This window comes from Cyprinodon variegatus, unplaced genomic scaffold, assembly GCF_000732505.1.
Source record: "Cyprinodon variegatus isolate N-32 unplaced genomic scaffold, C_variegatus-1.0 Scaffold1, whole genome shotgun sequence".
Classification (NCBI taxonomy): domain Eukaryota; kingdom Metazoa; phylum Chordata; class Actinopteri; order Cyprinodontiformes; family Cyprinodontidae; genus Cyprinodon; species Cyprinodon variegatus.
This window is the reverse complement of record NW_015150454.1, coordinates 2,473,850-2,486,400: the sequence shown is the minus strand read 5'-3', so window position 1 is coordinate 2,486,400 and position 12,551 is coordinate 2,473,850. Positions and strand designations below refer to the sequence as shown.

The 12,551-nt window shown below is 35.5% G+C and overlaps 1 protein-coding gene across 3 annotated transcripts in view; it reads left to right on the top strand.

Annotated features, from left to right (window-relative positions):
• The window catches only part of efemp1 (EGF containing fibulin-like extracellular matrix protein 1), a 26,103-nt gene extending 17,815 nt beyond the window's left edge, over nt 1-8,288 (top strand). For 2 of the 3 annotated variants that reach the window (XM_015390969.1, XM_015390890.1), the window contains exons 6-11: nt 44-163; nt 2,690-2,809; nt 2,937-3,056; nt 3,766-3,892; nt 3,981-4,173; nt 6,777-8,288. In XM_015390969.1, coding sequence (XP_015246455.1) covers nt 44-163; nt 2,690-2,809; nt 2,937-3,056; nt 3,766-3,892; nt 3,981-4,173; nt 6,777-6,938 — 842 coding nt within the window. In that variant the 3' untranslated portion in view covers nt 6,939-8,288. The remainder of the gene's footprint in view (nt 1-43; nt 164-2,689; nt 2,810-2,936; nt 3,057-3,765; nt 3,893-3,980; nt 4,174-6,776) is intronic. The other variant, XM_015391045.1, reaches the window with a different exon arrangement.
• The last annotated feature ends 4,263 nt before the right edge of the window (nt 8,289-12,551 follow it).

The window sequence follows — 12,551 nt, the reverse complement described above, 5'->3', positions numbered from 1 at the left end:
TGTTTTGAATCTTTACACCTCTATCTTCTTTACTCTCCTGCAGACAGAGACGAGTGTGCCATGAACCATTACTGCATGCACAGATGTGTGAATACCCAGGGCTCATACTCTTGTGAATGCAATCCTGGTTACAAATTAGCCCACAACAACTATTCATGTATTGGTAAGTCCATAAAAAGTATGTGTTATTTGATATAACACATATTAGAACTACTGCTTTTATTCTTAAATAACATTAATGAATTTAGAACTGAGGATATTAACCTATACCATAACTTTAAATGGCTAAGATCATTGAAAGCCAAAAAGACAAATATGTAATATATTATATATCCATCAATAGTGGGTATTGAGGCACGTTATTTTAGAGCACTTTCTTTTTACAGTGTTCTAAGAACAGCAAGCCTCTAATATTCTTCTCTTAGCAACAGTTCACAAAAAAGGATGGCACTTAAATAGGATGTTTTTTTGTTTGTTTTTTTAACTTTTATTTAACCAGGAAAAAAGTCCCATTGAGATTAAAAACATCTTTTTCAAGGGAGTCCTGGCTAAGAGGCAGAAAAGTTGCATAAGAAACAGAGATAAATTTAATTAAATGACAGGTACATAAAAAAAAAACATATAAAGTAAAACAATAACAGATCATTGAGGCTGCTTCAAATTCTTTCACTTTCAACTTAAAAGCATTTAAAGATGAAACTGATCAGACAATATCAGATTTTTGACTTACTGCATTGACGGGCCAATCTCCAGTCATGATTGATCAAGCAGGCATTCCTCATACTATGGTTATCAGTGAAGTTCTCTTTGCAACTATTGAGTTTCGTGTCAGCCATTTTGAATCTTCTTTTGTATGTGTCTAGTTGGCAAATAAAAGCACTTGAGTAAGGCAGTAACTGTATGAAAATGATATGCAGTGGATAGGAAAGATGTATTTTTTAATAACTCATTCTAAGCTATATGTGATTATTAGACTTTGGTAGAACATAAATTTATGAAATCAAATGTTGATTATTACTAATAAAAAGCCAAAGTAGTTACACACAGTCCCTTTAACTTTTTTTTTTAATGAAATCTAAAAAAGTCAAGAACCCAACATATATAAACCATTAATAGCAAGGTTTTGACCATTCTAACAATTAAATTAAATGAAGAAAATATGCATATAAATAAAAATAAACAAAATAAAATTAAGTCACGTAAAGTTTTGATATGAAATCAACATATTCCATGTTTTTGTGTGATCTCCCTGTTTTTATAAAGTTGAACAAACAAACTTAATGCAATTAAAACCAATGTAAAAAAAAAGTTACACTTTAAATGCAAGAGAGAGTTATTATTACATTATCTTTCCACCCACATGCCTTAAAACAGATCTTCTGCTAAAGTTAGATGGACTCGCTGGGCCTGTGATAGAGAGCTGTTTATCTCTGCAGCTAATCTAGCCAGACCCATTACTGGCCCCCAGCTATGCTGTAGCATGCATCTGTGTTTTTAGGCTGAACGTGTGCATCTGTGTTTAATTTATTGCATTTGCTTTGCCCTTCTGGTGTCCAGTTATCTGTTGGAAATACATGGAGTTTGGAGTACATTGTGGGCTTTCGATAAAAACAAAATGTATACATCAATTTAGCTATAGATTCAACATACAAAATTAAAAGCCTACCAGATAAAACTGATTGATTTTGTTATTTTTTTTAAAATAATGTCGGACATCCTGGGAAAGCCTTTAACTTAAGTTTTCTTGCTGATAACATCATTGTGTGGTTGTGTGTGACGCTGATGATTCAGTTACTTAAGAGACACCTTGCTCCAGTGAAATAACAATCCATCATTGCATTTCTGCACATTTTACAATGTGACATCCGCACTTTAATCTCCAGCTGAGCCAGATGATATAATGACAAAGTCTAATACATCCCATTATCTCTCATATTGAAATTAAACAAGTAAAATTCAAACATCACTGCAGCGATACATTGACCTTTCCTAATCTCATGCCACACTGTGCAAACAGTCTCCACTTTTGCTAATGGGACTTCAATTTTTGATGATTTTGCATCCTTTCTGTTAAGCTACTATTTGACCACATGGGGACCAATAATAGATTGTGTCTAGTCTTGAACGCTAATCCTAAAATAGGGTTAGGGGGTCAAGCAAACTTGACGCATGCACTATACATAGTGGGAGCACAGCAAAAGCACACACTTTCTTTAAATATGTGACAATTAAATGTGTCGCAAAAAGCTGTCAAATTACTCGTACTAAGACCCGGATAACCAATGTTTTCCCGCAACATGAGTAAAAATTTTGCCTGGGGATGTCATCAAGTAAGGCTATGACTGTATCTTCAAAATTCGTTCTCAACCCTTTTACGACTCCTTTCTAATTCAAGAGTTATTAAGAGAAATATTTTGAACAGGAGTTGAAGAGCAGTGACAAATTTATAGAAAAAAGAATTAAGTAATTTAGTGAAAAACTTCTAAAAAATGTCTTCTAGATATGTCTGTAAATGGGGTTGCGTAGAACAATCACATGGGTCAGACTGATGCATCACAAAGGCAAAAGATCTGGTTAAAAAGCAAAAACGTTATGTCTAATCACCCACTGCACCAGTTAAAAGATAACCCAGCTGTAATATATGGTTTTGATAAATGCACGTTTAAAAAGGATTCTGTTTTTCTTCCAGACATAAATGAATGTGAAGTGGAAAGTCCATGTGATCAACATTGCTACAACTTAATAGGCTCTTACATGTGTCAATGTGATCACGGCTACGAGCTGGCTCCAGACAAGGTCACCTGCCAAGGTGAGCTTGGGGACACACGTATAAACCCACACTTGTATTTAGTATGAACATAAATAAAGTAAACTAACTGTTTCTCAACATGTACCATGACCCTCATCCTTTGTTTGTGTGTGAATATTTTGAATAGACATTGATGAATGCAGCCTGTCCAGCTACATGTGTCAGTTCCAGTGCGTTAACAACCCTGGAAGTTTCACTTGTGAGTGCCCACCAGGATATCAGCTCCAAGGGAACCGGTTGTGTCAAGGTAAATCAGTCAACCAATCATTTTCCCTTCTAATGCAATCTATCTGTCTAAACTTTCCAGTCTTTTTACATAAAATAATAAGCAAAGCAAAAACCCATCTTCCTTTCCTCCTAAGCATTTAAGGAATCAGTTTAATTTTATTTCATTTCTCAGGTTGCACTGTCATGGAAAGATTTTAAAAGTCAGGCAGCTATTACACATCAGCTTTGTTTTACTCAGCTAGTTTAGATCTGTCAAACTCATATGTGTAATCCTAGTACCTTTAACTGCCCTTATTTGATGTTGTAACACTCTTTCAAAGGGAGAGCTTTTAGGTTTTTTTGCTTTTATTCAGGTGGGGACTTTAAATGGAGGAGTCATAAATCCAGATTTTGGGTCTGAGGGACATTCTGGTGATGAATTCAGGTTGCTGAGCCAGAAGGTGTTGTGGTTTGGAGAACGTATGATGTTTCTGTTTTCACACTGCTTTAGTGAAACAGATTGAGTTCCTGGCCTGTGCAGGATTGCATTTGGAGCTACTCCTCAACAACCTATGAAGAAGGTTTCCTGCTCTTACCACCTGCAACTGAGGAGCAACAGACTTCAAATGTTGATTGAGCTTTAATATATTTTGGATTAAGTGCATGGCAGTCCTGAGGTTTTCTTTTTTTTTTTTTTTTTTTTTTTTTTTTTTGCTTAAAGGCATTTTTTTTTCTTTCACTTTTACCAGACATTAATGAGTGTGAGATGGGGACCCACAACTGCCAAGATGATGAAATGTGCTGGAACTATTACGGACACTTTCGCTGTTATCCCAGAAACCCCTGCGAGCCACTGTACACCCTGACCTCTGAAAAGTCAGTGAGCGGTTCTCCTGTTCTGTTTCATCGTCGTCTGCTCGCCTGTTTCACCAAATATTTTTACAAAAATTCTTTCTATTTACAGTCGCTGTATCTGTCGATCTCCAACTGAGTGTCAGGGTCTCCCTCCCTCAATAGTCTACAAATACATGAGCATCCCAGCTGACCGAACTGTACCAGCAGACATTTTCCAGATTCAAGCCACCACTGTGTACACCAACACACAGAACACTTTCAGGATTAAATCTGGGAATGAGGGAGGACATTTTTTCCTTCGGGTAAGTTTAAAAAGGATTAATCTTTGTTATGTGAACATCTTTCTTAAATGCATTACCCATTTTTACTAGTGTTGCGCCGATGCCCTTTTTTGGCCCCCGATACTGATAAGCGATACCTGGCTGTGCAGTATTGCCGATACCGATATCATACCGATACAAATGTTTGAAAAATAGATGTGTGTGTATTATGAAGAACTGCATACTACTTGGATGTAAAAAAAATTGCCATCATGGCTTTTACAAGCTGCTGCCTACCTTTGTGAAGCAGGAAAAAGAAAAATGCAAAGTGAATCCATTAGAACTTTTTATTGCCTACCGGGAATAGGTGACAATAGTAGAATAAACTTTTGGCTCTCCAAATGGTATCGATGCCCTTCTTGTTGGTACTCGCCGATACCGATATCACCATTTTAGTGCAGTATGGGGCCCCGCCTGATACTGGTATCGGTGCAACACAAATTTTTACTAAGATGTATTTTTGCTCTAGAAACACTAAGATCCATTGGATCTGCTATATCTTTACAGATAAATGCAATAGTATATCTTTCAAGTTGTAACAGTTAACAATCTAGAGACAATGTAGGGTTTCACCTCTGGATATTTATGAGACTCCATTATATTTTAATTTTTTCTCTAAAATTCAAAAGCAAAAGAGGAAAACACATGTCAAAAAGAAAATAACACAGAAGTTTTCAATAAAATTAGCACATTCTGATGACTGACGAAACAACAAAACAAAACAGCAACTGTTTCACAGAAAGATCAGAAAATTGTACATACAGAAAAACTAATTCAACGTAGGTAAAAAAAACTAAGCAAAAATGTAAACACACACACACATATATACATATATATATATATATATATATATATATATATATATATATATATATATATATATATATATATATATATATATTATATATATATATATATATATATTTAACAGATTAAAAAAGTACAAATAATGTTTTGTATGAGAAAAAAAGTGCTTGACCAGATAAACAATAAGTACAACAAACAAAATGATTGTTCTCACTTACTAGGTCTGCAGATAGTAGAGAGAATTATGAAGTCATTTTGCATTTATACAGGATGTTTGCATTTTTATTTGACTCCACATTGAATAAAAAAAGAATTGGGGCGTCTGTTTGGTTATTTAAACATATTTGGTTTCTTTAGTTACCCATTTCATGTCCTATCCTGCTCAAGGTTAAATAAAGATACTTAAATAGATCTAACAGATGCCCAAATTCCCAAATTTCTAGAATAAAAAAAATGTACACAAAAACATCTTAGTAAAAAAAATTTACTAACGGCAAAAAATATTCATGGGCACAGTCTACATGAGAGAAAACAAACTTTTTTGCTGTGAAATTTCACATTTTTCAAATATGTTGTTATTATGACTGTTAAAGTAGTTAACATCACCAACCGTGATAGATTTTCTCTATGTAAGTTATAACTATATTTAAGAGGCTCAGAATATTTCTATACCCTACATATAAATAGGTACAGTAGACAACAGGCTGAATGATTGAAAGCAGCCAAAAAAAAAGAAACTCCTCTCATATTTAAATTAAACAAGTAGCGCATGTCTTTCTCCTTGATTAGTAAAAACTCCTGTAGTTAGCCTTCCTGATGCTCTTGATGATCCTTATGCTGCTCCGTAGAGCCAAGAGTGTAGTTGCTATATCTTTACTTAAAACATCTAACAGATGGATAAATCAATGTTTTATATATTAAATGACAATTGCCTTTTAACACCCTTTATATTCAGTTATCTGATGCATCTGAAAAAACCCACATCTGTTCATATACAGAATCTAAAAGGTTGATTCATATATAGTTTATTTGAAAAGTGGGTATAATTTAAAAATATAACTAGTATTAGAATTTGTCATAAATGTGTGGTGATTTATTTATTTATTACTTCAAGCTTGATTATTAAATATTCCAGTATGACTAACAACAGATTCTTACAACACAGGACTGTACTGCCTGGACTAGTTTATAAATGAATAGCCTGCCTAATGTTTCATCCAAGAATATTGTCAGCATCAGTTTTCATACCACTTTTCATTAAATTGGTTTCATCCTTTTTTTTTTTAAAGAATGCTGATGGGATTAAAGCGTCAATGATTATGAGTACATTTTTGGATTTTTAAATGGTAAAAAGATGCGAATACAAAAAAAAAATGTATTTAAATATTTGAGATTTTAAATTTAACTAAAATGTGTCTTTTCTTTAATTAGATCTCTTTGACAGAATAAGTAATTTCTCACTTTTGTTTTTTCTTGCTTTTATTCTTGCTTGAAGAGCCAGACCGTTTATATTCCCATAATAACCCAATCATCTGGCTTATTATGGGCTGGCTGCTCCATTTATTCATACAGTACCAAGATGTTCGTAATTCCTGTTAGCTTTGGTATCTATGCTTGCAGTGACATGTTTCAGAATAAGCTGAAACCATGTTCCAGTAGTTAGAAAATCTTTTAGTTTAGCTTTATTTTAGTTCATATTAGTTCTTATAAATCAACATCAATTAAAGTTTAATATTATAAAAATTCAAAAGCATTAACCATCTACTTCTCTTTGGCAGCGTTCCAGCAATGTGAGTGCCATGCTGGTGCTTACCAAGCCCTTGACAGGGCCCAGGGAGTATGTGGTGGATCTGGAGATGATCACTCACCATCTGACCATGAACTTCCGTAGCACCTCTCTGCTGCGGCTCACGATCATAGTGGGAGCTTTCCCCTTCTGAGATTCAGAGGTCCCAAAAGCCCCCATAAGTCTGGTTTCAGCAAACATAGCAAAAGCCTGTATCAGCGTATTCTACTTTCTCACTCTCAGTACATGCATATAGCTTAACATGCCTCACATTTAATTACCAACAAAAGCAGGTCTTATATGGTTTCTCAGATCACACTGCAAACACCCTTGCCTCTTATTCCAGTCGGGATTGCCTTAGCCTTTAATACTTGCATTTTTTATTCCTTTAAAGTTATTTCTATACTTTCAACAGTTTTTTTTGCAAAAGGAAGAGACCTACTGGACACACTAGCTAAATTATATTTGAATTCAGCGACACCTATTGTACATCTATCCCTTAATTCCATTTGTAGTAAGTAAGTAGAGCTGTTTGTAGTAACTGATTTAACCATCTGTAGTTTAAGAAATCCACATTTAATATCAGATACCCAACATTTACAGCTTTTTATGCAACAGTAATCTGCAGTTTATACATCCATGCTTCTGGTGATAAATGTTAGGAGTTCAGGGGATACATTTCTATATAGTTTGCCTCATATGTGACACATTTCAGAGAAATCCAGGAACAATTCAAATGTGTAGAGCAGGTAGTTACCCAGTGAGTTGAGAGAGTTGTGGACTTTCTATTAGAACAAGCCTGAAGCTTGTATACTGGACTCAAATTAGTAATGACATGTATATAGATAGGTGAAAAAGCAAAAAAAAACATCCTTGTTTGTACATGTATCTTAATAAATGCGTGTGCGTGTGTGCAACTAGCTTTGTTTATGCATGCATGCAGATGGAAGTGTGAAACTCAGTAGGAGAGAAAGGGAAAGAATGAGAAAGTGCTTTGCTTTACTTTCTTGGGTTTAGTGGATGTCGCCAAGCTGTTTATGCGTTTCTGTGATGCCATCCCAGCAGCTTTCCGTCACAGAGCCAACAACAGAGACCTTTAAACTCGAGAACACATACAGGAAATGACGGCCTTGGTAACACACCTCGGTACTGGACCGCTCTGCGTTGCCTCTGTTATTCTCCAGAGTTACAGCAAGACCCTCTAATGTCAGTCCCAGTCAAAAAGTCACACTGGCACCAGGCTGGCTTGCGTTATAAAAGATAATTGCAGTGTTTTGCCCCGTACTGGGTTCATGCTCGACACAGGGGATTATTAAAGTGTTAATACAATGCCACTAGACATTTGTCAGAGGGAGAGATCTTTCACTACCTGTTCTGCCTCTTATGGCTCCATGTGTCTGCTCTGGCTCAATGCTGAAACACTGTAAACTGTTGATTCACACCATTGAAAAAAGCACAAGTCATCACTCTGTAAGTGCAGAAAGTTGCCCAACTTTGCCTTTAAGAAAATCTCTTTTGTGTGGTTTCAGCTCTCATTATGACATAGTGCCTTCAAGCCCAGTGCAGAACCAGTAAAACTAATCTAATCATTCATACTGTCAAGACTGTTAACTTTCCTCCATAATATGCCTTAATGTTTTTTTCTGTTTCTATTTAAATATATATTTTTGTCATATGTATCTTGTATTGATTGTACTCCGAAGAGTGAAAACTATATTGTTAAATAAAATGTGACTTAAAAATTAAGATTTCTCCATTTGCTCCGTGAAATGTAATCACCAGCTTGTTCAGTTCATCCACTAAAATGAACAGAAACACTCTGAAAGCAGCATTTTACATACTCACCTTATTCTTTTTTGCATTTTAAACCACCATAAATACACACCTCAATGTCTTTTACATGCTTTTAATGTGGTGTATCATTACAAAGTAGAACGTGATTTTGAAGTCGATGATGTTTGAGTTTTTAAATCTATTCAAATAAAAGCCGGCCTGCGTTTCAGCACCCAGAGGTTCTGTAAAGCCCTTAGAGACATTGATAAACAAACATCACCATGCAGACCAGGGCCACACTGAACTGGCTTGGGGATAAAGTTGTGTGGAAGTTTAAAGCAGGGTCATTTTTTAAAATCAAGTGGAATTGCAGGCAAAGGTGGTTCTGTAAAGAAATAACTCAAGGTGGTTGATTATTATTCCACATCACTGTATATATTACCTTGCCTGGCTCATAGAAAGGTTGAATTGTTTTACAGGGCACTGCCCACAATTATTAAGAAAAAATAGTGTCTGCATGAAATGTGTCGTTTTTTCCATGCTTCAGGGGAGCTCGAAAATGATTTCATTGGAAATTAACAATGATAAATACAGCTAAAATGATGCCACAGATATCATATTTATCTTGTTCAGATAAGACATCCAGAGGGGATATAGTAATGCAGTTGAGTCGGGGTGTGCTGAGGGACAAATGTGAACCCTGTGCACACATCATATTAAGATGTGAGAGTGGATGGGAGTGGTTTTATGGTAAGTTGTTACTCAATCATCTTGCAGTTTCAGGCTTTAGACTGAGCAGCACTGGGATGTGAAAGATGATACATGATGTGTCATTGTTCCCCGAAGACCAAACTCAGCAACGCTCCCATCCAAGCTGTATTTCTGCTGTCCGTGCATAATTGGACCCCCATGAGAAAACACTGCTCACTCACCCCCTGTTTAGGTCAACCATTTGGAGAACTCCCGAAGAAAAGCGCATGTCTTTCTCCTTGATTAGTAATCTGTATGGTATAATACTGGGGATAATTAACTTAATCTCCTTGCATATACTAAGACATCTCATTAATCACAGTAAAATATATTGATCAGATCAAAGCTTAACCTATTGGCTACAGATCAAAGAAAAAGGAGATTTCTAGCAATTTAATGGTTTTTATCTTATTTCTTCTGTGGAAAATACATTGTAGGTGATTACTGATCCCCTCTTTATGAAACTTTTTATACTTTAAAACTTGTTGGGATCAAAAAGATGCTAACCCTAAGCTGTGTCTAATGAATCTCATTTTTCTTTTTACAAATCCATGAATGAAATGGGCCTTGGGCAAGAATCTGTAAATGGTATTTTAATGGTGGGTCAATTCTTTCTTTCTTTAATCTTTAACACCAGCTAATCACTGTTTGAATATCACACACGAAAACTATAATTGAGCTGTGGGCCTCATTATGGCCACACTTTAAATACAGAAAAGACAATGTTCAGCATGATTAATTCAACACCTCACAAAGCTCAACCTGGCACTCATCTGATTCTCATATAGCATTTTTGAGAGTATTGGAAACAGGTCATTGTCAGAATGCAAGTGCAGCTTTCATTTTCATTTCCAATATCTTGTGAAATAAACATCACTAAAAGGCAAAGCATAAGCCAATGTATCAATCAGCTTAATTGTAAAACATTCAAAGCAGATTAAACAATTTTCTTTTTATATTGTTCATTTTTACCCAGTATATTAAGGACTAAGGCCTGTCTGCAAACAAAAAAATATGCAATGCAATGTTTAACACAAGACATGGGATTTTTAACTGCGTTAAAGTGCACAGCAAAGCAGCCATACAAAGTTTTTCAGCTTTTTTAAAATAATAACAAACCAACAGGCACCAATATTTACCCAATAAAATAAAATGTGGTTTAATTAAATTACTTTTAATTAAACTTTAAACTCAAAGTTAATCACACATATCATTTTATCCTAAACACACCTAGAAAAATATGAAAAAGCCTTAGTTGGGTGTAAACTGTAAATATTTGTCTGTTTAGGTCATGGAAATATCCATCGGTTTGCACACCAAGGAGTATAAAATCCACATTTATTCTCAAAGGGGCACTTTCCTTCCAGCAGAAAAAAAGCTATCAAATCAGCATTTTAATTTCAAACAAGTCAGATGCAATGATTAGTCAGTAAAGTAAGGTATAGACAATAAGACATGTACATAAACAGCTGTGTCAAGGCATGCATAATTGCACAAGTGAGGACACAAACACATTCATCTGTGTTTTAAAAACAAAGTGAGGACCTTGCATCCAAAATACAGTAACCTCCAGCCATGGAGGCACCAAACAGATTATATTAGGCAGAAAAACAGGATTGATTGGAACAAATGTGCAATTCATTTCTAATAATGCCCAGTACCTTTAGACAGCCCTATAAGATATCCACATGTAGTTTATTAGCCAAGAAAAATAAAACACCAAGTTCAGATGTTATAAAAGTGACTGACAGTACATCCAGTGGTGTGAAAAGAGGTGTTGATTGGATAGCATTTATGACTCTATGGTTATTATGTGATGGAGTCACTTGTTGACACTGGGAAACTGTACCGCACAGCGACATTAAGTGAAAACCATTATATAGATGCATGCCACTTAAGGGATCACAGAAGTGACAAGAATCTACTTATCTGCTCATAATTGTGTTTGTGAAGTGTCTAAACTGCTCCTCTGATTTGGTAAGCCTTCTGGTGCTCCTAACTTTGGCGGCTGAACATGTGCCAGGTCGTAAACAGCCTCTGCCTGATATCCAGTCTCAGATGTTTCAATTGGCCTTCTGTCAGACTGAAAAATAAATCCTGGAGGTCCATACCTGTGTGATTACATTCCCTAATTATAGTTTGCAGCAGTAACTCTGAGATGACTGAAAAGGACGGGCCCCTGGGGAATTGTGAATGTAATTATATCCTGACAATAATTAGGCACAGTCCTCAGAAAAGAGCTTGTTAAATGAAGATGTACCTGACTGTGTTTAGATCTTCAGGAAAGCCTTTGAATTATGATATAATTACAAGGAAATATATGTTTCATGAAGTTAGTAATTATCCCAGGGAACATTTACAGTAAATGCCATTACCTTTTAGGATACAAGTTCAATGAAGAGAGAAATCTAATAATTTGATTTTGCCTTGTAAACAGTTTATCATTTGCCGCTGGGTGAATGAGGAAACATTTGGGGGTTCTAGTTCTTCAGAAAAACCAACATATAAACTACTAAAAGACACCAGAATGCAAACTGCTTAAAATAAACACAGAAGAAACCAGGCGTCCTTGGCTAAAACTCATTGGCTATCAAAAAGAAGACATTAGAAGACAACAGAGTATACTGCTTTTCTAATATATTTATTTAAAAGAATACAAGGCTAATAAGTTGAAATAAAAAATTAGCTATTGTTCTAGAAAATGCTTTATTTAAAAATAGAATTACTAATCCTCATAATTTGGGAGCAAATAAAAATCAAAATAAACAATTTAATTAATTAACCTTGTACTAAAGTTTTAGACAGGTAAAGTGATATATCTTCTAGAACAGACCTAATAGCAGAATCTACTCTCCTCAACTCTCCAGCGGCAGCCATTGTTGTTGTCACCCATGCACGCTTTGGTCACGTGGTTGATTAGTTTACTGTTGATCATCTGTCCATCATCGTATAAAGCCAGCCCTGACAATTTGATTGGCCCGCCAGATATTGTGCTAGCATACTCGCGCTACTGTTGAGCAATGCCAGAACGAACTTCCCGACCTCAAACGTTGTGGGCGGGACTAAGTTCGGAATGGCACCCAGGCTAGAACTTACATGCCATGCTAAAGTATCTCAAACCTCATGTAAGGATGTAAGGTATTCTGTGCCTATGCACAACACTGAAATAAGTTGTTTTAAAATCAGCTTTTCTGCAGATGCAACTCCAGTTGCAATGGAAAAATGAATGCTCTTGAATGGCCTA